This window comes from Elephas maximus, chromosome 6 (genome assembly GCF_024166365.1).
Source record: "Elephas maximus indicus isolate mEleMax1 chromosome 6, mEleMax1 primary haplotype, whole genome shotgun sequence".
NCBI lineage: Eukaryota > Metazoa > Chordata > Mammalia > Proboscidea > Elephantidae > Elephas > Elephas maximus.
Window position 1 is genome coordinate 68,665,908 of NC_064824.1, and position 22,612 is coordinate 68,688,519.

Here is a 22,612-nt window from a genome sequence, read left to right on the forward strand (position 1 = left end):
TGTCCTTTGTTCTGTAATCTTGCACAATTTCTTTCACCTTACTGAGAGTGGTTTCTTCATCAGTAGAAAGAAGACTTGGTGATCCATAGAATTCCTTTGTCATGGTTTTTAAATATGCCCACAAATCCTTTGATACTTCTCCCTTTAAGAAGTGGAGCTTAATTCCCCTCTTGTTGAATGTGGTCTGGCTCACTTCTAATGAATAGAGTATAGCAGAAGTGATGATATGTCACCTTCAAACCTAGGTCATAAATGCCTTGCAGATTCCTTCTTGCTCTCCCTCTGGAGCCCCTTGCTCTGAAGGAAGCCATCTTCTATATCATAAAGATCCTCAGTTAGTCCTATAGAGAGAGGCTCATCTTGCAAGGAACCGTGGCCTTCTACTGACGGCCATATAAGTGAGCCATCTTAAAAGCAGATCTTCCAGCCCCAGTGAAGCCGTTATATCATTGCAGCCCCGGTTGATATCTTAACTGTAATTTCATGAGAGACCATGAGCCAGAATCACCCAGGTAAACTAGTCCCAAATATCTGACCCTCAGAAACTGAGATAATAAATGTCCATTTTCTGTGTCATTAGGTTTTAGGGTAATTTTTTATGCAGCAATAGAAAACTAATACATCCCTGTACCTTATACATCCTTCCAGTTTATGGTTCTGTAATTTAAATGCAGGAGGATGTATCACTAGTTGCCTGTTGCTTTTATTAATACTGTACAAACTACTTTGCCTGTTATATTTAAAAACTCTTCCTTTAAGAGCCTACACTTCATACAATAAAACATTTTACACAAAAAACTAAACAATATTTTTGAATAGAGATTTTTTCAAATGGATATTTACTATTTTGATAGCTTATGGGTTTAGGTAAGATGGGACCTGGGGCAACTTGTCACCTTTCATAAAGTTCAGGAAAGGGCTCTTAGATCTTTGGAGGGTTTTCAAGAGATATGTGGACGCTTGACAGTGTATGCTATGTTGAGTACTTTCCTAAGAAAGAATGTGTATAGTTTTTACCAGCTTTTCATAGAGTGTTTCATGCCTCTCAGCTCTTTTAAGTCAGGAACCACTACCTGGACCAAATCAACCATTTCCACCTGTGGGAATTCAGGTCTAGAGCAGTGGGTAACTTAAAACCATAGTTAGGACAGAGATCTTCTGATTCTTAACTCAGTACTGCAGACTCCAATCCGAGAGATAAATCCTACACATAAAAGGCAGCACCAGGCAGAGCTGGTCTTAACCATGTCCTCAAGTGCCCAGACCCTCAAGACAGACCTTTCCACTTATTATTCTGTTGTTGCATATCTCCTGCCTTTTTAATGCATCATAAAAGCCCCGCTTGCTAGCAGACCTTTTGGCTTGGTTCCTTTCAGCTAAGCCCTTGCTTTGAACCCCACAGGAACTCAGCCAAAGCACTTTTTTACCATGGTACCTACTAGAACCTAAAATTACATTATACTTCTATGCCCTGGTTACTGTTGATACGTTGATATACCACTTATATATTTCCTCCAGTATTTTTTGAAACTGTCACCTCTTTACCATTTCTTATTGAACCAAGCCTGATATGAATATTGTCATCATAATAAATACAAGAGATTTGGGCTGAAGGACTAAAAATTAAAGTCAAGTTCATATATGTAAGTTCAGGATACATTCTGCCTATTTAGAAAATTTTTTTTTAACAGCTACCCACAGATGCCTGAAAAACAAGTCTAAATCCTTGAATCTTTGACAGGAGAATTGGAACTTACCTTGCATTCTTCTTATATTCTGCATAGTCCTGGGCATTCATTAGGTTCTCTTTAAATACTTTATCACCAGTAGCGTTGAGCATTTACCATGAGCAAGCCTGGGCTGATTAAAGCTAAGGGAGCACATGTTAGTGTAGGGAATCCTGGCTTTACCATTGACTTTTACGCCTTAAACCATCTGTACTTCAGCCTTCCCAAGACACTGGTCCCGTATATCTTTGCCATTCATTTTCACCATCCTGTGTACTCCAGGCCACAATCTCTTTGCCATGGCCAAAACCGATTCGCCATGATTTGAAATTATAGTCCTGGGAAACTGCGTATGAAGAACCTGCACTGATACCATGAACTGCCCATGAGGCCTGAGCTTGACTCAGGGTTGGCTGTCCCTCCTCCCCTTAGCTCCAGAAGATAGCTGTTGTTAGTGGTTCCTGGGCTTGGACAAATGACCTAACGTCATCTGATCCTGGCCACCATTCACGGGTTCTGAGAGACCGGTGCCCCTCCTTCCCAAAGGTAGAAACAGAGAGCCTCAGAAACATTCCCAGAATCTCTGAATGCTAATGTTTCCTGCAAGTTCTGCGCTATAGTCTAACTTATAAAACAATCTTGTATCAAAAGGTAAAGTTAAATGACTCAAGTGGTAATCAGGTATGTTTATTTTTCCATAACATAAAGATATGAGTATACTTGGCAGTAGGAAAAACATATTTTAAATTTTGGCAATTTTTTTAAAAAAGTAAAAACAGGCTCTCTGCTCCTCCCGGTTTAGTAGACAGCCGCTACTTTTCGTGCAGTGCCAGCCGCATCCCTAAGACACGATGGTGAAGGTCGGAGTAAACGGATTTGGCCGTATTGGACGCCTGGTCACCAGGGCTGCTTTTAACACTGGCAAAGTGGACATTGTTGCCATCAATGACCCCTTCATTGACCTCCACTACATGGTCTACATGTTCTAGTATGATTCCACCCACAGCAAATTCCATGGCACCGTCAAGGCTGAGAACGGAAAGCTTTTCATCAATGGGAAACCCATCTCTATCTTCCAGGAGCGAGATCCCACCAACATCAAGTGGGTTGATGCTGGTGCTGAGTATGTTGTAGAGTCCACTGGTGTCTTTACAACTTTGGAGAAGGCTGGGGCTCACTTGAAGGGTGGTGCCAAAAGGGTAATCATCTGTGCCCCTTCTGCTGATGCCCCCATGTTTGTGATGGGCGTGAACCACGAGAAGTATGACAACTCTCTCAAAATTGTCAGCAATGCTTCCTGCACCACCAACTGCTTGCCTCCCCTGGCCAAGGTCATCCATGACAACTTTGGCATCGTGGAGGGACTCATGACCACAGTCCATGCCATCACTGCCACCCAGAAGACTGTGGATGGCCCCTCTGGGAAACAGTGGCGTGACGGCCGTGGTGCTGCCCAGAACATCATCCCTGCATCTACTGGCACTGCCAAGGCTGTGGGCAAGGTCATCCCTGAGCTGAATGGGAAGCTCACAGGCATGGCCTTCCATGTCCCCACCCCCAACGTGTCAGTCATCGATCTGACCTGCCGTCTGGAGAAAGCTGCCAAATATGATGACATGAAGAAGGTAGTGAAGCAGGCATCGGAGGGTCCCCTAAAGGGCATCCTGGGCTACACTGAAGACCAGGTTGTCTCCTGCGACTTTAACAGTGACAGCCACTCTTCCACCTTTGATGCTGGGGCTGGCCTTGCCCTCAATGACCACTTTGTCAAGCTCATTTCCTGGTATGACAATGAATTTGGCTACAGTAACAGGGTGGTGGACCCTATGGTCCACATGGCCTCCATGGAATAAGACCCCTTTGGACCACCAGTCCCAGCAAATAGCTCTAGAGGAAGAGAGGCCCTCTCAGCTCCTGGGGAGTCCTTGCCCCAACTTGATCCAACACACTGAGAATCTCCCATCCTCTACAGTTTCCATCCATACCCCCTGAAGAAAGGGGAGAGGGGCTTAGAGAGCCCAACCTTGTCATGTACCATCAATAAAGTATACTATACCTATACCCAGCCAAAAAAAAAACTAAAAACAGCTCTATATTTAAAAGTAAATTCCAAGGTAACAGATTAGCCTTGTCTCAGTAATGGCAGGAAAATCCTTTGACAAAAAAATTAAAAACCATTTAGCCTTTTTAAACTTCCAAGGAGTTAAATTTAATTATGGACGGCAGCTAAGAGCAGAGAAAATGTCCTATTTAAAGAATAATGTGTTCAACAAGTCTATGATGTATGATATACAATATACGATATATATTATATATATATATATACACACACATACACATATACATGTAGGGAGAATATAGGAGAAAAAGAGAAGGGGCAAAGAAACCCTCAGAAACTTTTTCTTTGAAAGTTGAGAAGTTCACTAAAATGAAGTAACCTAAGAAAACATACGTGGTTTTAATGATTTTATCAAGAAAACACACTCTACACCTTGAATAAGAGGTTGGCTCAACAGACGGAATCAGTAGTGTTAGGCTTAGATCACTTTTGCTATCTACAAATTGTTTCAAGTGGGATTTTTCAAAGCAGAATCGAAATATGTACAATGGGATTACAAATTATTTTTATAATAGTGATTTAACTCTAAAATGGCAACTTTCACTGGGAGAGCTGCCTAATTTCAGCTTTCTAAAAGGATTAGATACTTTGACTTTGCTTGCAAAAGATACCAAGTGTGCATTGAGTATGAATTACGAAGGGAAATATGCATAGCAGGAAACATGAAAGCAAGTAAAAGCCAAGTTAATGGATATAAATTTTATATTTTTCACATATTATTATTGGTGGCCAAGCAATATTTACTATTAAAAAACCAGGCATGTCAATAGTTCCAGAGCAATTCTACTATCCCGAATCAAATGACAACTAAAAATGTTTAGTTTTGTTCTTTTATTTTGTAGGTATTATTACCTGGCGTTCAGAGCACATCAGACACCTCTTGCTAGCAAAGAGAGCTGTATCGCTATCTTGGAAAAGTCCAGATTAGATCACTGGGTGCTAGGAAAAACAAAGGTATTGTTTTCTTTATTGTTCGCATTGTCACCTGTGATGCCCTTCCCTTTGCCTTTGTCTCCTGTCATAGTATAAATGGCGTAGTTTAGCCTGTAAATTGTGTAGTTTAGCCGACAAGATCACAACCTAACAATGATTTTTACTGGTCTTGGGTCAAGAGTCCTCCTGCCTTAGAAACTGGAGGATGAGGGTTTCCTTCTTATTCTGTATGTAGTTGGAGAACCATTTAGCCTTTTTAGAATGAGATCTTTAAGCTCATTTTAAAATGTCCTTTTAAAAAAGCTGCTTATTCTATCTAGCACCATATGTAATATATGCAAATCATATTAATGACAATGATGAGCTTCTTTCAGAGTTTTGTCCATTTTTAATTGGACTCATGTTATTTACTGAGTTCCCTGATGATTAGTCTCATCATGCGTAGCTTTTCATTTGGGCAAACATCGTGTCCCTGTAGGATCCCAGGGTTTAATGATCCATCCTGAATTGCACCACAAAGACAACCTTAGCCTGAGTGGTGATGGCCAGCACAACCACTCCTCAGCAGGAATTAAATCACCGTGGCTTGTCCAGGCCCTTCTCCCTCCTATCTTCCACTGTGGGCCTTGGGTCAGTTCTGTTGGTTAGTATCTCCACCAGAGGCTATCTGGAAACCAAGTAGAGATCAAGCTGAGAAAATGGAACTCTTGGCAGAAATGAGGCAGGCCTGGAACGTATTTGGGATCTCCTAAAACTCTGTTAACCTCAGCATCTGTTAATATCAAAAATCAAGGATTGGCTCAACCTTAGAAGAAGAATTGTATTTGCCCCCAAGAAGTCTATAATATCAGCATAAATTAAATCACTGCCTTTTTTTCTGCTACTCTGTCTAATAGGATCGCTATAAGTCAGAATCGACTCAATGGCAATGAGTTTGGACTTTTTTTTTTTTTTTTTTTGGTTTTCACTGTAAGCTTTATTTGAATAATGATTTTAATATTTACAACTAAGAATATGATGAAGTAGAGTGAATTTTTGTTTGGGAGCTCATACGAAATGCTAAATCATATCTCCTTTCAGGTTTTTCTCAAGTATTACCACGTCGAGCAGTTAAATTTGCTGCTGCGAGAAGTCATAGGCAGAGTGGTTGTGCTGCAGGCATATACCAAGGGGTGGCTTGGAGCCAGGAGATATAAGAGAGTCAGAGAGAAGAGAGAGAAGGGGGCCATTGCCATCCAGTCAGGTAAATGCTACAGTTTTCATAGATACTGTCCTGAATCTTGACGTTTCAAGTCTTTAAGTACTGGGGGCTACCACCTGTTGCTTTTCTCAGTGGCCTCTTCCCTTTCTGCCTCCCTCCCTCCCTTCCTTCCTTTTTCAGCAAATGTGTATGAGTGCCTACTGTAGGCCAGGCCCTGTACTAGGTGTTAGGGATATAGCAGTGAACAAGACCACTATGGTCTCTGGCCTCATGGGTAAACAAACAAGCCATTATGATACACTGTGATGAGTAGCAAGATAGAGGCAGTACAAAGTGCGCAATGTAAAATCCAAGCCACACAGACATGTGCCCTATCTCCCAGATAAGTGACATAATATACATTTCAGGTCAGTTACCAGGTATTCAGCATCAGAATTATTAATGCCATTTGTAGAAGGGTTTACTAGCACAGACAGTACTCACAAACCAAGGGAACAAATTGCTAGGCTCTTCCATGCACCCAGCCCCACCAGTGCCTCTTCGCACACAATATGTGTCATTTGTGTTACAAACAGCGTTTGAGCACATGTGCTATTGATAAGTGGTTGTGAAAGTGCCAGATCTGGAACATAGAGGACGATTTCCTTTGTGCTTTCGTAACCCAGAATCACAGGTGCCTTAGTCCACTCAGTACTTCATGACCTCATTTAGCAACTTGGAGTTGTGATACTCAGACCAAGCAAAGTAGGGGAGCAAAAAGGAGAGATACATGTGTCCGTGGTAGGTGTTTTTCACTCCCCAGTTCTGTACCTAAAAAACTCAAAACACTTCTGGAAATTCCTTCCCACATTCTCTTCTCTTTCTCTTCACCAGTCTTTGGTTCCTATTGTACCATTTCCCCTCCCTCAGCACAGTTCTTGACTCATGGCTCACCCTCCACAAATGGTACTGTTGTGCTACTCATTATTCCCCTTCTGTTACCACTCTATTTTTCTCTTCCCCTCAACTTTCGTATTTATACCTCTTCTCACAAATCAAAAGGTCAGGCTATTCCAGTTCCTTTCCGTCATTTCCCCAACCCCCTGCCCCCAAGTCCTGAAGACAGGATCTACTGCAGGGGTTGGGATGACAGAGAACCACCTTACTTGGGATGGGGGTCCCATATGGTTTGGATTCATAGTATCCTCAGTTACTCACTTCCTGAACCAAAAGAACCCCTCTCAGAAACATCTCAGAGGCCAACCTTGAGGACAGAGAGGCCCCTCTTCCCCACCATAATTCTCGTATCTGTGCTTATTTTATTCAGCGAGGAAGCAGGAGGGAGGGAAGAGAGTGGTAATAGGTTGGAACAAAAATAGCTTATATCAATTGTCTGGCATGTTTTTAAATTAATGTCATTTCTAGCACATGGTTTTATATTTTTAGCCTGGAGAGGATATGACACTCAGAGGAAATTTAAGAAAATAAGCAACAGGAGTGAGTCTGCTGTTCATATTCAAGCAGGTAATTAAAAAAACATTTTCATAGTGTCCATTTGAAAACATTCTGTGATTAAGTTCACGTGAGTTTAGAAAAGCTAAAAGGTTAATAATTCAGAACACTGGAATATGAGTCAAGAGGTTGTGGGCTGTAGTGCTTATTCTGACACAACCCCTGTGAGATAATAATGATATCAGGTATGTTGATAAGGATGCTCTGAGTGGGTAGGTACTCTTATATTCCTCATTTTGTAGAGGAAGAAACTGAAGCAGAGACTTGCCCAAGGCCATACAGCTAGTTAGTTGCAGAGCCAGCATTTGAACATAGGTGATTTGGATATAGACCCAACTTTGAATACTGCCAGTTGAACACATCTCTTTCCCTCTTGGAGTCACACTTTCCTTATCTGTGAAATAAAGGCACTGGCTAAAAAAGGCCTGGAAAGTGCCTTGCAACCCTGGAATTCTCTGATAATATGCAACACCTGTTTCTCAGTAGCACCATAGTAGAAATAACTTGATGACTTTCAAAGTCAACTGTCAAAGAGCAAACTGGACCTTTTGTTAAAATTAAAGCAAAGAGATTTATTGGAGGAACAGACGATGCAGATCGGGCAGCACTTCGTGAGGATTCACAAAAACGCCCCAGCAAAGGAAATTTTTCAGAGTTTAAGTATAGGTAATCCAGGAACTTAACGAGGAAAACATTCTGATTGATTGGCATTTACAAAATTATGATTTAACAGGCACCAGACAATTGCAAGCTCCCTTAAGCACTGTCTTGTTAATCACAGAGTTTGAGTTAGTTAACTTCTTGTTAATCTGTGGATATTTTGGGGCACAGACTGAGTGAATACCCTTTCTGGGAGCAGGCTGTGAGAGGAAGAGAGGAGAGGGGAGGAGAGCTCAAAGGCTTCCTGAGGTATTTTGGCGAGCTGACTTTTGAAAGTCAGCTAAGAATGAGCAGTAAACAGCAAAAATAGATTCTAGCCTACATCTGCGGCAGAAGCTTCTCCCGCCAGGCACCTAGATTTTTAGGGCTCCTTCACAACCCCTACCTTCTGATCAAGAATTTCTGTAGAAATTCACTGATCACTATTATTAGAGTGTCTTTTTCTACATGGACTTATTTTCCTTGCATTATTTAGATGACTGCCTATTTAGAATGGGTTTTTAAGACCCCACACTTACAGTCATGAGTCGTCTCTTTATTGGTTCCCACTTACTTTGATAAGCCTTTAATACTCAGGTTGCTACCTGCAGTTAGCCGTGCAACACCGCTGACTTCTTTGCCATACCATAAATTGGACCTCTGCTTCTGTGATCCTTTAAGAAGGGGTATGTAAGAGTAGGGCCAAATTAATAGGAATACTTGGCAAGGTGTGGCATTGGCCAAGGTGAAGAACAGAACTGTTCTCTAAGGAATTGCCGTTTCTTTAAAACACATGATCTTTTGGATAGCAAGTAGTGTTGTATTGTGAGTACGGTTATTATAATGATAATAACAACTATTATAATGGTTAAGAACATTAATCCACTTTGTAAAACTGGGTTACTCAAGAACCAGTTCCATTAGGTGTCGTTTTTGTTAGGTACCATCGAGTCGGTTGCCACATTCACAATCATTGAGCCCATTGTTGCACACGGTGTGTCAATCCATCTCATTGAGGGCCTTCGTCTTTTTCACCGACCCCCTACTTTACCAAACGTGGTGTCCTTCATCAGTGACTGGTCCCTCCTTATGTCATGTCCAATACGTTAGACGAGGTCTTGCCATCCACACTTCCAAGGAGCACAGTGACGGTATTTCTTCCAAGACGGATTTGTTCATTCTTCTGGCAATCCACGGTATATTCAATATTCTTTGCCAACACCATAATTCAAAGGCAGCAATTCTTCTTTGGTCTTCCTTATTCACTGTCCAGCTTTCCCATGCATATGAAATGATTAAAAATTCCATGGCTTGGGTCAGATGCACCTTAGTACTCAAAGTAACATCTTTGCTTTTAAAACTTTAAAAAGGTCTTTTGCAACAGATTCGCCCAGTGTGATACATTGTTTGATTTCTTGACTGATGCTTCCGTGGGCATTGATTGTGGATCCAAGTAAAAGGAAATCCTTGACAACATGAATATTTTCTCTGTTTATCATGATGTTGCTTATCGGTCCAGTTGTAACTAGTAAGGATTTTGGTTTTGTTTATGTTGAGGTGTAATCCATACTGAAGGCTATAGAATTTGATCTTCATCAGTAAGTGCTTCGAGTCTTCTTCACATTCAGCAAGCAAGGTTGTCATCTGCATATCACAGGTTGTTAATGAGTCTTCCTCCAATCCTGATGCCTCGTGCTTCATATAGTCCAGCTTCTCAGATTATTTGCTCACCAAACAAGTCGAATAAGTACGATGAAAGGATACAAGCCTGACACACACTTTTCCTGATTTTAAACTATGCAGCATCCCCTTGTTTTGTTTGTATGACTGCCTCTTTGTCTGTGCACAGGTTCCAAACGAGCACAATTAAGTGTTCTGGAATTCCCATTCTTTGAAATGTTTTCCATAAGTTATTATGAGCCGCACAGTGGAATGCCTTTGCATAGTCAATAAAACACAAGTAAACATCTTTCAGGTATTCTCTGCTTTCAGCCAAGATCCGCCTGACATCAGCAATGATATTCTTCATTCCACATATTCTTCTGAATCCAGCTTGAATTTCTAGCAGTTCCCTGTTGATGTACTACTGCTGCAACCGTTTTTTAAATTATCTTCAGAAAAATTTTACTTGCATGTGATATTAATGATATTGTTGGATAATTTCCACATTCTATTGTATCACTTTCTTTAGAATAGGGACAAATACGGATCTCTTCCAGTCAGTTGGCCAGGTAGCTGTCTTCCGAATTTCTTGATGTAGACTAGTGAGCATCTCCAGCCTTGCATCCATTTGTTGAAACATCTCAATTGGTATTTCATTAATTCCTAGAGCCTTGTTTTTTACCAATACCTTCATGCAGCTTCGACTTCTTCCTCCCATACCATCAGTTCTCAATCACATGCTACCTCCTTAAAATAGTTGAACATCGATGAATTCTTTTTGGTACAATAACTCCGTGTATTCTTTCCATCTTCCTCTTTTTTTTTATTGTGTTTTCAGTGAAAGTTCATACCACAAATTAGTTTCTCATTCAAAAATTTATACACAAATTGTTTTGTGACGTTGGTTGCAATTTCCACAACGTGTCAGCACTCTCGCTTTTCCCTTTACACCCTAGGCTCCCCATGTCCATTCTTCCAGGTTTCCTGTCCTTTCCTACCATCTCATCTTTGCTTTTCAGCAGTTGTTGCCCATTTGGTCTTGTATACTTGATTGAACTAAGAAGCAAGTTTCTCACAAGTGTTATTGTTTGTTTTATAAAATAGGCCTGTCTAATCTTTGACTGAAAGGTGGACTTTGGATATGACTTCTGTTCTGAGTTAGCAGGGTGTCTGAGGGCCATAGTATTCGGGATTTCTCTAGTCTCTGTCAGACAGCGAGTCTGGCCTTTTTTTGTGAATTTGAATTTTGTTCTACATTTTTCTCTTGCTAGGTCTGGAACCCTCTATTGTGAACCCTGTCAGAGTAGTTGGTGGTAGCTGGCACCATCTAGTTCTTCTGGGCTCAAGCCAATGAAAGCTGTGGTTCAAGTGGTCCATTAGTCCTTTGGACTAATATTTTCCTTGTGTCTTTGGTTTTCTTCATTCTCCTTGAGCTGGGACCAATCGATATATCTTAAATGGCTGCTCACAAGCTTTTAAGACCCCAGGTGCTACTCACCAAAGTTGGATGTAGAACATTTTGCTTAGGAACAATGTTATGCCAATTGACTTAGATATCCTCCGAGACCATGGTCCCCAGCCCTTGGCCCCAGTAACTCATTCCTTCAAGGTGCTTGGAAGTGTTTAGTAAGCTTCTATGGCTTTGCCTTGGTCAAGTTGGACAGACTTCCCCTATATTGTGTATTGCCTTTCCCTTCACCAAAGTTAACCCTTATCTACTATCTAGCTAGTGATTTCCCCTCTCCACTTTGCCCCTACCTCATAACCATCTGTTATGGATTTGATTGTGTCCCCCCAAAATATGTGTCAACTTGGCTAGGCCATGATTCTCAGTATTGTGTGGTTGTCCTCCATTTTGTGGTCTCATGTGATTATCCTATGTGTTGTAAATCCTAATCTCTACCTGTGGTTAATGAGGCAAGATTAGATTATGTTAAAGAGGATTATGGTAGGATGAAACACCCTTACTCAGGTCACAGCCCTGATCCATGTAAGAGATGTTGCACTGGAGTAGGACCTTTATCACCTTTTATCCCACAATAGATAAAAGAAGAGACAAGCGAGCAAAGAGATAGGGACCTCATAACATCAAGAAAGAAGCTCTGGGAACAGAGTGCATCCTTTGGACCCAGGATCCCTGTGATGAGAAGCTCCTAGACCAGGGGGAGATTGATAACAAGGACCTCCCCCCTGGGCTGACACAGAAAGAAAGCCTTCCCCGGGAGCTGGCACCCTGCATTCAGACTTTTAGCCTCCTAGACTGTGTTGTTGTTGTTGTTAGGTGCCGTCAAGCCAGTTCTGACTCATAGCAACCCTGTGCACAACAGAATGAAACACTGCCATCCCTACAATCATTGTTATGCTTGAGCTCATTATTGCAGCCACTGTGTCAGTCCACTTTGTTGAGGGTCTTCCTCTTTTCTGCTGACCCGGAACTTTGCCAAGCATGATGTTCTTCTCCAGGGACTGATCCTTCCTGACAACATGTCCAAAGTGTGTAAGATGCAGTCTAGCCATCCTTGCTTCTGAGGAGCATTCTGGTTGTACTTCTTCCAAGTCAGATTTGTTCGTTCTTTTGGCAGTCCCTGGTATATTCAATATTCTTCACCAGCACCACAATTCAAAGGCATCAATTCTTCTTCGATCTTCCTTATCCATTGCCCAGCTTTCACATGCATATGATGCGACTGAAAATACCGTGGCTTGGGTCAGGTGCACCTTAGTCTTCAGGGTGACATCTTTGCTCTTCAACACTTTAAAGAGGTCCTTTGCAGCATATTTACCCAATGCAATGTGCCATTTGATTTCTTGACTGCACTTCCATGGCTGTTGATTGTGGATCCAAGTCAAATGAAATCCTTGACAACTGCAATCTTTTCTCTGTTTATCATGATTTTGCTCATTGGTCCAGTTGTGAGGATTTTTGTTTTCTTTATGTTGAGGTGTAATCCATACTGAACGCTGTGATCTTCGATCTTCATTAGTAAGTACTTCAAGTCCTTTTCCCTTTCAGCAAGTAAGGTTGTGTCATCTGCATAAAGCAGGTTGTTAATGAGTCTTCCTCAAATCCTGATGCCCCGTTCTTCATATAGTCCAGCTTTTCGGATTATTTGCTCAGCACATAGATTGAATAGGTATGGTGAAATGATACAACCCTGACGCACACTTTTCCTGACTTTAAACCAATTAGTATCCCCTCGTTCTGTCCAAACAACTGCCTCTTGATCTATGTAAAGGTTCCTCATGAGTACAATTAAGTGTTCTGAATTCCTGTTCTCCACAATGTTATCCATAATTTGAGAAGCCCCCACATGTCTGTCAGTTCGTCATACTGTGGGGGCTTACGTGTTGCTGTGATGCTGGAAGCTATGCTACTGGTATTCAGATACCAGCAGGGTCACCCATGGAGGACAGGTTTCAGCTGAGCTTCCAGACTAAGACAGACTAGGAAGAAGGACCCGGCAGTCTGCTTCTGAAAAGCATTAGCTGGTGAAAACCTTATGAATAGCAGCGGAACCTAGACTGTGAGAGAATAAATTTCTGTTTGTTAAAGCCATCTACTTGTGGTATTTCTATAATAGCAGCACTAGATTACTAAGACAGAATTGGGTACCAGAAATGGTGTGGTGCTCTAACAAATACCTACAATGTAGAAGTGGTTTTGGAATTCAGTAATGGATAGAGGCTGGAAGAGTTTTTAAAGTACTTAATAATAAAAGCCGAGATTGCCTTGAAGAGACTGTTGGAATTATGGACATCAAAGACAGTTCTGGTAAAGGCTCAGAAGGAAGTAAGGAGAGCTGTAATACTGGAGATGATGCAAACGCCGAGAAATATCAGCAGAGTAATGGCCACAGCAGAACCAGAAGACCAGCTCAATGTGGTGTGGGAGCCAACCCACGAGCAAGAGAGCTGAGTGCCTTTGGGCAGGAGACTTCCTAGAGGAGTGGGATATCCCTGGGCATGTATCTTGGAGCTAGGTTCGCTGACCTATGGAGCAAGAGAGCTGAGTGCCTTCCAGGTGAGTTTTACTGGTGGAAGAGGGTACCTCCAGTCACTTATAAGCAGAGCTAAAGAGCTTTAGAACACTTGCCCGAGCAGGGCATACACCAGGCTGGCCCAAGGGCACAAGAAGCCAAGAGACCAAGAAACCAGGAAGCAGAAGCCAAAGAGACAAGGAACACAGGAAGCAGAGCTGCCTCAGTCTCAAAGGGTAGGGCCACAACCTCTGGGATCTCAAATGTAGGAGCCTTGGTCTCTGGAGTTTCAAAGGTGGGGCCGTACCCTCCTAGGTTTTAAACAGTCAGACCTTCACCAACTTAGTTCCAGAGCGTGGGGCTGTCTTTCAAGAGTACCAGCGGGATGGAGCCAGATCCTCTGCCCATAGTTGAAGGGGTGGGGCTGCCATGCCCAAGGGGTAGAAAAACGGGGCCTGCCGGGGCTGAGGGGATAGTGTTTCCACTCAGATGGACTAGAAAAATGGGGCCACCCAGAGTTGCTGTTCCAATGGGTCTGGAAGGTGGAGCTAAAGGGCAGGGCCATTGACTATATGTTCTCAGAGAAACAGAGGATTATTTTCAAGCCTTGAGAGCTAATGTGATATGTTTTGCCGACTTGCCTCATGCCTATTATCTCTTCTTTCCCTCCAGTTTCTCCCATTTGTAATGGAAATATCTACCTTGTACCTTTTCTTCCATTGTACTTTGGAAGCAGATAACTTGTATTCTAGATTTCACAGATAAAGAAGAATTTTGCCCCAGGAGATTTTGGACTTGGAGTTGATTTAAGACTTATTGCTATGATATGATGAGGTGAAAGTATTATACATGTGGCAAGGACATGAATTTTAGGGGGCCACAGGTGGAATGTTATGAATCCAATTGTGTCCCTCCAAAATATTTGTCAACTTGGTTAAGTCATGATTCTCAGTACTGTGTGGTTGTTTTCCATTTTGTGATCTCATGTGATTATCCTATGTGTTGTAAATCCTAATCTCTACCTGTGGTTAATGAGGCAAGATTAGGTTATGTTAAAGAGGATTAGGGTAGGATGTAACACCCTTACTCAGGCCATAGCCCTGATCCATGTAAGGGGAGATTCCCTGTGGTGTGGCCTGCATCATCTTCTATCTTACAAGAGATAAAAGAAGAGACAACAAGCAAGCAGAGAGATAGGGATCTCCTACCACCAAGAAAGAAGCTCCAGGAGCAGAGCATGTCTTTTGGACCTGAGGTCCCTACATTGAGAAACTCCTAGACTAGGAGGAGAATGATGACAAGGACCTTGCCCCCTGGCTGGCAGAGAAAGCCTTCCCCGGGAGCTGGCACCCTGAATTCAGACTTCTAGCCTCCTAGACTGTGAGAGAATGAATTTCTGTTTGTTAAAGCCATCCTCTTGTGGTTATTTCTGATATAGCAGCACTAGACAACTAAGACATCATCAAAGTTTTTTTTTTCTGTGTGTAAACCTTTTATAATAGTGGTTTTATACAATATTTGTCCTTTTGTGATTTACTTATTTCACCCAGCATAATGCCGTCCAGATTCATCCATGTTGTGAGATATTTAATGGATTCTTCATTGTTCTTTATTTTTTGCCTCCTTCCATCTTCTTTTGATTCCTCTTGTGTCACTCAGTATTTGGCCCATGGAATCCTTCAATGTTGCAACTCAAGGCTTGAATTTTTTCTTCAGTTCTTTTAGCTTGAGAAATGCTGAATAGGTTCTTCCCTTTTGGTTTTCTAACTTCAGATCTTTGCACGTTTCATTATAATACTTTACTTTGTCTTCTCAAGCCATCCTTTGAAATCTTCTTTTCAGCTCTTTTACTTCATCATATCTTCCATTTCCTTTAGCTACTCGATGTTCAAGAGAACTTTCAGAGTCTTTTCTGACATCCATTTTGACCTTTTCTTTCTTTCCCATCTTTTTAATGACCTTTGCTTTCTTCATGTATGATGGCCTTGATGTCATCCCACAGCTCGTCTGATCTTCAGTCATTAGTGTCCAATGCACCAAATTTATTCTTGAAATGGTCTCTAAATTCAGGTGAGATATACTCAAGTTCATACTTTGTTCTCTTGGACATGTTCTGATTTTCTTCAGCTTCAGTTTGAATTTGCATACGAGCAATTGATGGTCCATTCTGCAGTTGGCCCCTGATCTTGTTCTGACTGATGATATTGAGCTTCTCCATCGTCTCTTTCCACAGATGTAGTGGATTTGGTTCCTCTATACCCTGTCTGGTGAGATCCGTGTGTATAGTTGCCATTTATGTTGTTGAAAAAAGGTATTTTCAATGAATAGGTCATTTGTCTTGCAAAATTCTGTCATTTGATCTCTGGTATCATTTCTGTCACTAAGGCCGTATTTTCCGACTACTGAATCCTTCTTTATTTCCAACTTTTGCACTCCAATCACCAGTAATTATCAAATGCATCTTGATTACATGTTTGATCAATTTCAAACTGTAGTAGTTAGTTAAAATCTCAGTTTCTTCATCTTTGGCCTTAGTGGTTGGTGCATAAATTTTAATAATCGTTGTACTAACTGGGCTTCCTTGTAGGTGTATGGATATTATCCTGTCACCGACAGCATTGTACTTCGGCATAGATTTGGAAATGTTCTTTTTGATGATGAATGCAACGTAATTCCTCTTCAATTTGTATTTCCTAGCATAGTAGACCATATGATTGTCTAATTCAGAATGGCCAATACTCATCCATTTCAGCTCACTAATGCCTAGGATATCAATTTTCAAGTGTTCCATTTCTTTTCCAAATTTCTTAGATTCATGCTTCATACATTCCACATTCCAATTATTAGTGGATGTTTGCAGCTGTTTCTTCTTGTTTTGAATTGTGGCACATGAGCAAATGAAGGTCCTGAAAGCTTTACACTATCCACATCATTAAGGTCAACCCTACTTTGAGTAGTCACCTCTTCCCCAGTCATATTATGAGTGCTTTCCAACCTGAGGGGCTTATCTTCTGGCACTGTATCTGATGAGTTCCCTTGCTATTAACAAGATTTTCATTGGCCAGCCTTTTAGAAGTAGATTTCCAGGCCCTTCTTCCTATTCTGTCTTAGTCTGGAAGTTCCCCTGAAACCTGTCCACCATGGGTGACCCTGCTGGTATTTGAAATACTGGTGGCATAGCTTCCAGCATCACAGCAACATGCAAGCCACTGCAGTATGACAAACCAAAGACGAGTGGTGGTTCCAGTGGGTAGCCAACTAAAATGATCAAGAAAAGGGGAGTTAGACATAGGGATAGTTAAAGAAATGTAGCTTTCTGGAAGACCCATTTAAGATCTTGCTCTGCTTCTCCTGATGTATTTATCCAAGTACAACAAGTGGTATTAGCAATTGCACAAACTCATCTTCAGTGCTAGAAGAACATAAAGAGCAATTCTGTTATCCAACACAACTTTAATAAGAGAGTTTAAAGATTATTGTTGGTTTTCTACCAGTTAGCTCATTTGTTATTTGAAGCGTAGTAAAACATACAAATTGTGAATAGATTTTCTTAAGTTCAGAATACCTACAGGTGGAAAAACGGCTCCATAAAAATGCCATCCATCCCTGGATTTGTCCGTTATAGGATTTTCATAATTTCTTTTATATTGGGAAAAGAGTTTGAGATCATTGGTCCAATGTACATTTTCATTATAAGAGTGGAGACTTAAGGGAACCCCTAAAAAGCCAAGTGTACATTGACTTGTCATTTTTAAATCATCTAGGCATGGTAATGCCCAACGTAAGGTTCATTATTAAGATTTGAGCTTTTCTTAGTGGGATATATTGATTCCCCACATAAAAATATATTTCCATGAGGGCCCAGATCATGTTATTTCCAGTGTCATTTTGTGGAGAAGGGATGGTTTGGTTGACTTTTTCTAGTCATTCTTCAGTCAGAGAATTATCACAAACAGAAAATAGCCCCAAATATGTAGCGTGGTAAATGCTATGACAAAAGGGTGGCTTTTCTTTGGTACTGTTGCAAGGTCCTTATATAAAAGTTTGAAGATACATGAGATTCCTTGGGCATGTGAGTAATCAATCAGTACAGGGATAAAACTTCCCTGTATTTTTGGTTCAGTTTTTCAAGCCTTCCTCTGTACCATTGACTCGTGTGTGTTTTGTTAAATTGAAACACGGCTCCTGGGGACTTGTTAATAATTTTGGGGGGTGCTACAATGTGATACATATAGCTCATTTAAAGGAAGTGTTAGGATTTACAATACAATCAGATTTAGAGCTAGAGTTAAACACAGGCATAACAAAAGGGTCTGAATTAGTATGCTCAGATTTTGGAATGTGATGGCAAATACAACAGTTAGTCAGGTTTCAGCACTAGCTATGAGTGAGCTAATCTAACAAAGACATTATCATGCCAGGCATCAGCAAGAGTCATGATATACAGTAAGAGAATACTTAAGAAAGACTTCATAGTATAAGAATACTAACTAAAAAGTAATACAAAGCAAGGCAAACATAACAATTTGCTTTTTTCCATCTTTCAATTTCCTCAGTTTTAGCTAACTGTTGATTTTTTATTAATTTTTCTGAAGTTAATTTATTAAGGTTATGATTATTTATAAAGAAATCAGGGTAATTTCCTTTTTCTGTTTTCATCAGGGCTCAGACAACTTGAGGGGCAGCTTCTTTGGCTGCTTTATCAGCAAGCTTTTTCCTTCTTAATCTCTGCAGTTCGAGGGATTCGTTTAGGTTAATGAGCCCATATTTTTATTACAGCAACTTTAGAAGGCAGTATAAAACATCTAAGAGGACTCCCATTTTTATGGCAGTTTTTTTTTTTTTTCCAGAAGAGGTTAGAAATCTCTGTTTTCATAACTTGACAAAATCATGTTTAACCCCAAAGGCATATTTAGAATCCTTGTAGATATTCACCAACCTCCCTTTAGCAGGTTTGAAGGCAATAGTTGGAGCCCTGGTGGCGCAGTGGTTAAACGTTCAGCTGCTAACCAAAAAGATCAGCAGTTTCAATCCACCATCTGCTCCTTGGAAACCCTTGGGGCAGTTCTACTCTTTTGTATAGGATTGGTATGAGTTGGAATCAACTTGATGAGAACGGGTTAGTAAGAGCAATTAATTCAGCTTGTTGGGCTGAAGTAGCTTCAGAAAGGGCTTGACTTTCAAGAGCCACAGTAGAGGTCGTGATAGCATACCTAGCCTGTTCCCGAGAGCTAGTGGGATCAGGTCTCAAGTAAGAGCCATCAACAAATAGAACAAAATCAGGATTAACCAAAGGAGTGTCTCTTAAACCTTTTTGGGAAGTTAAAAGCTGTTCAGTTAAATTTAAGCAAGCATGCACTGGGTAACCTTATCGTCAGTTTCCGGAAGGAGAGTGGCAGGATTTAAGCAAGCCATAGAATGTATTCTAATATTAGGTGCAACTAGGAGGAACACTTCATAGGAAATTAGTCAACTGCCAAAAAGTTGTTGGGTCAAATCAAAGTTAAGGATTGCAGATACTGCATGGGGAACATAAACATTTAGAAAATTTCCCACTACATCTGCAGTGCTTTCAACTAGTTTGGCTGTGGTAGCAACAGCCCTGAGGTAGGGCAGGTATCCTTTAGCTACAGAGTCAGGCTGCAGACTGTAGTAGGCTATTGTCCTCTGTCATTCTGCATGCTTCTGTGTTAAACAGCTAAAGCATTTCCAGAGGCTTCATGTACAAATGGGAAAATCTAGGCGATAGTAAGGAAAGCCTAGTGTAGGTGTGTTTGCTAAAGCTTCTCTCAGTTTAGTTACAGCTTCCTGATTCTCCAGTGTACTTTGGAAAGAATCTGGCTTGGAGGTTTTCAGATATTTACGTAGGAGTGAGGCTAACAAGGAAAAATGAAGAATCTAATTCTACAGTAGTTGCAGAACCTCAGAAACCCACGTAACTGTTCCTTAGTTTTAGGGACATAAAAACAAAAATAGCTTCTTTTCAATTAGAATCAATAAAAATGCCTTATGCAGAAATCATATGACCTAAATACTTAACAGAAGGCTGGGCCAATTGTAGTTTACTCTAGAAACTTTATGCCCTCTGGCAGTCAGTTTTTTTTTAATAAGGTTATGCTGTCATCAATGCAGAGTTGCTGGGAGTTTGACATATTAATGAATCATCGACATAATGCAGTAATTTAGATTCATTTTTGAATTGTAAAGGCTATAAATCAGCATGAAGTATTAGAGAAAAGAAAAGTGGGAGATTCAGTGAAATTCTGAGGCATTACACTCCAGGTAAATTGTTGGTTGCCTGTGTGAAAGCAAACAAATATTGGCTTTCAGGGTGGACAGATATACTGAAAAAGCACTACAAGGATTGATTACTAAAAAGTTACAGGAACATTAAAAAGGAATAAGTGTGAATTTGGGACTACTCAAAATCTAGGAATAACAATGCAGTTAATTGCACCAAATCCTATACAAACCTACGGTCTCAATTTCCTGATTTCTTAGCAGGGACTACAGGGCTGATACAAAAGAATTAATCCTTTAGAAAGGAAGTTCTGAATAATAAGTGCTGATCCTCCTCTAGCTTCTTGTTTAAAGAGGTATTGAGGGAGTCTAGGCAAAGGCTTAGTGGTCTCCACCTGAACATTAACGAGTTCTGCTGATAAAACTTGTCCCATGTTAGTAGATGTGGTCCCCACATGGTTTCAAGAATTAATGAAAAAATGCAAAGGGAAATGGTATAAACCTAAAACCAAATCTGTTGCTGTGGAGTCAATTCCAACTCATATCGACCCTATAGAACAGAGTAGAACTGCCCCATAGAGCTTCCAACGAGTGCTTGGTGGATTCGAACTGCCAACCTTTTGGTTAGCAGCCATAGCACTTAACCACTACGCCACTGGGGTTTCCGGAGAATGGTATAGAGGGGGTTAAACTGCCTGTGTGTATGACTAATGCCTGCAAACAGCAAGCAGCTTCTTCCCCTCGAATTAGCTCTTGATTCATATCCCTAATTAGAGGTTTTCAGGGGGCCTGACAGGCTTAATAATATTTCTTCTTTTTCTTAAAATTGTAAATGGCAGGCCCATTTAGACAAAAGGTCTCAGCCCAACAAATTAACAGGAGTGTCCGGGCTAAGCAGAAGGGGATGTAAATCTTCAATAAATCCATTGACGTCTAGTCAATTCCAACTCATAATGATTGTGTAGGACAGAGTAGAACTGCCCCCATAGGGTTTCCGAGGAGTGGCTAGTGGATTCGAATTAACAACCAGCAGCCAAGCTCTTAACCACTGCACCACCAGGGCTCCCAAAATCTTAAATAGGGCCAAGGGATACCAGAACAGGTTTTGAATGAATTAAAGCCTGTTCTCGATTTATAACCCTCACAACTTTTGAAGGTTTTGTATTCCAGGGCAGAGGCTGTTGTAAACACATAGGGTTAATGGCAAAGAGCATAGTATCAGTGTCAGGAAAAGCCCCTGTTGTATCCCTGGAACCCTTTCATCTCATATCTGGTTAAAGGGTCTCTGGCTTAAACTGTTCCTTTTGATTGTTCTTCAACTTATAGCAGTCATTTTCCCAGTGTCCAGGTTTCTTGCAGTAATTGCATGTACCAGGTTTAGTGCCTCCAAAAGGCCTGCATTTACTTTGCTGGTTAGGAGATTACAGTTGTTGTAATTGTAAGGCCATTCATTAACTTATTTGCCTTGGAGGTTTGTTTAGTTTCCAAGGTCTGAGAGAGTTCTTGAATGAAATTGGCCAGCTTGGGAATGGGAGCTGCTTTCCACTCTAGTCAATGACTTTTTACTAAGGCTGAGAGTTCAGGTTTGAGGCCAGATATGAATACTGCATTAAAAGCTCCTACGCCCCCCCAGAAATGATTGATCAATCTCAGAATGTTCAGCAAATCTCTGAAATAATCTGGTCTGATAATAATAAACATTTTCATGTTTGTTTTGTATACAAGAGTGAATTTTTGACCAATCTTTTCTTGGGGGATAAACCTTTGGAATGGTCTCTAGCAATCTTTTTTAATGATACCCCGAGACTCTTCTAATAGTTTGTTGGCTGTTCTATTTAGGACTAGAGCTAAACTATTTTAGAGATTTCTCAGTTCTTCCTGTTCTAACTACAGTTGGGCCTCCTCTGACCTGTTACCATATGGACTAACTGATACAAATCAGACAGTCTAGGCTGGTAAGCCTCAGCAAAGATTCTAAATTCCTCAGCAAACTTGTAAGGATCCTCCCTCAGTTTTGGGAAAGCTTTAGCAATTTTATGTAATTGTGAATGTATCCAAGGGTTAAAAGTCACGTGGGGAGGATGTTCAGTATCCGCACTGGAATGGATTTTAAAAGGCATTTCGGGCATAGGCTTTTTGTCCCCAGTAGGTTCTTTAAGGACAAAGGGAAGTTCATACAAAGTGTTAGTGGAAGAATCATTAGTAGATTCAGAGACATAAGAAGGCAGAGGAGGATACAAAGGAGAGGTAGCCAGCAAAGGAGCATATGGTCCTGGGACAGGCTGGGCAGAAATCTAGAATTATGAGGAAACCATATGGGGCAGTTCTACTTTGTCCTATAGAGTTGCTGTGAGTCAGAATCGACTCAGTGGCAGTCAGTTTGGTTTTGGGTTTTTCATTGTGCTTAGTCAATTTAGAAAGATTATCTTGTAAGGAAGCAATTTTATTCTCAACATGTCTTCTAGAGGCTTCAAAATACCAATTAAAAGAAAGTCCCATTGTTTCTGCTTAATTTGGGAGCCTTTCTTATCTAATTTATTGTGTATAAAACTCAATTTAGATAATTCAAAAGAACCAAAAAGTAGCCACATATTTTCCAGACTGCCTTTAGTGAGATGATGCC

The 22,612-nt window shown here is 40.9% G+C and overlaps 1 protein-coding gene and 1 pseudogene across 1 annotated transcript in view; both read left to right on the top strand.

Moving 5' to 3' along the window:
* MYO3B (myosin IIIB) overlaps positions 1-22,612 on the top strand; it is a 575,113-nt gene that overhangs the window by 358,721 nt on the left and 193,780 nt on the right. Inside the window, 3 exon segments of the mRNA XM_049887401.1 lie at positions 4,689-4,800; positions 5,860-6,022; positions 7,406-7,483. Of these exon segments, the coding sequence (XP_049743358.1) occupies positions 4,689-4,800; positions 5,860-6,022; positions 7,406-7,483 (353 nt within the window).
* LOC126077773 (glyceraldehyde-3-phosphate dehydrogenase-like) lies at positions 2,513-3,788 on the top strand (annotated as a pseudogene).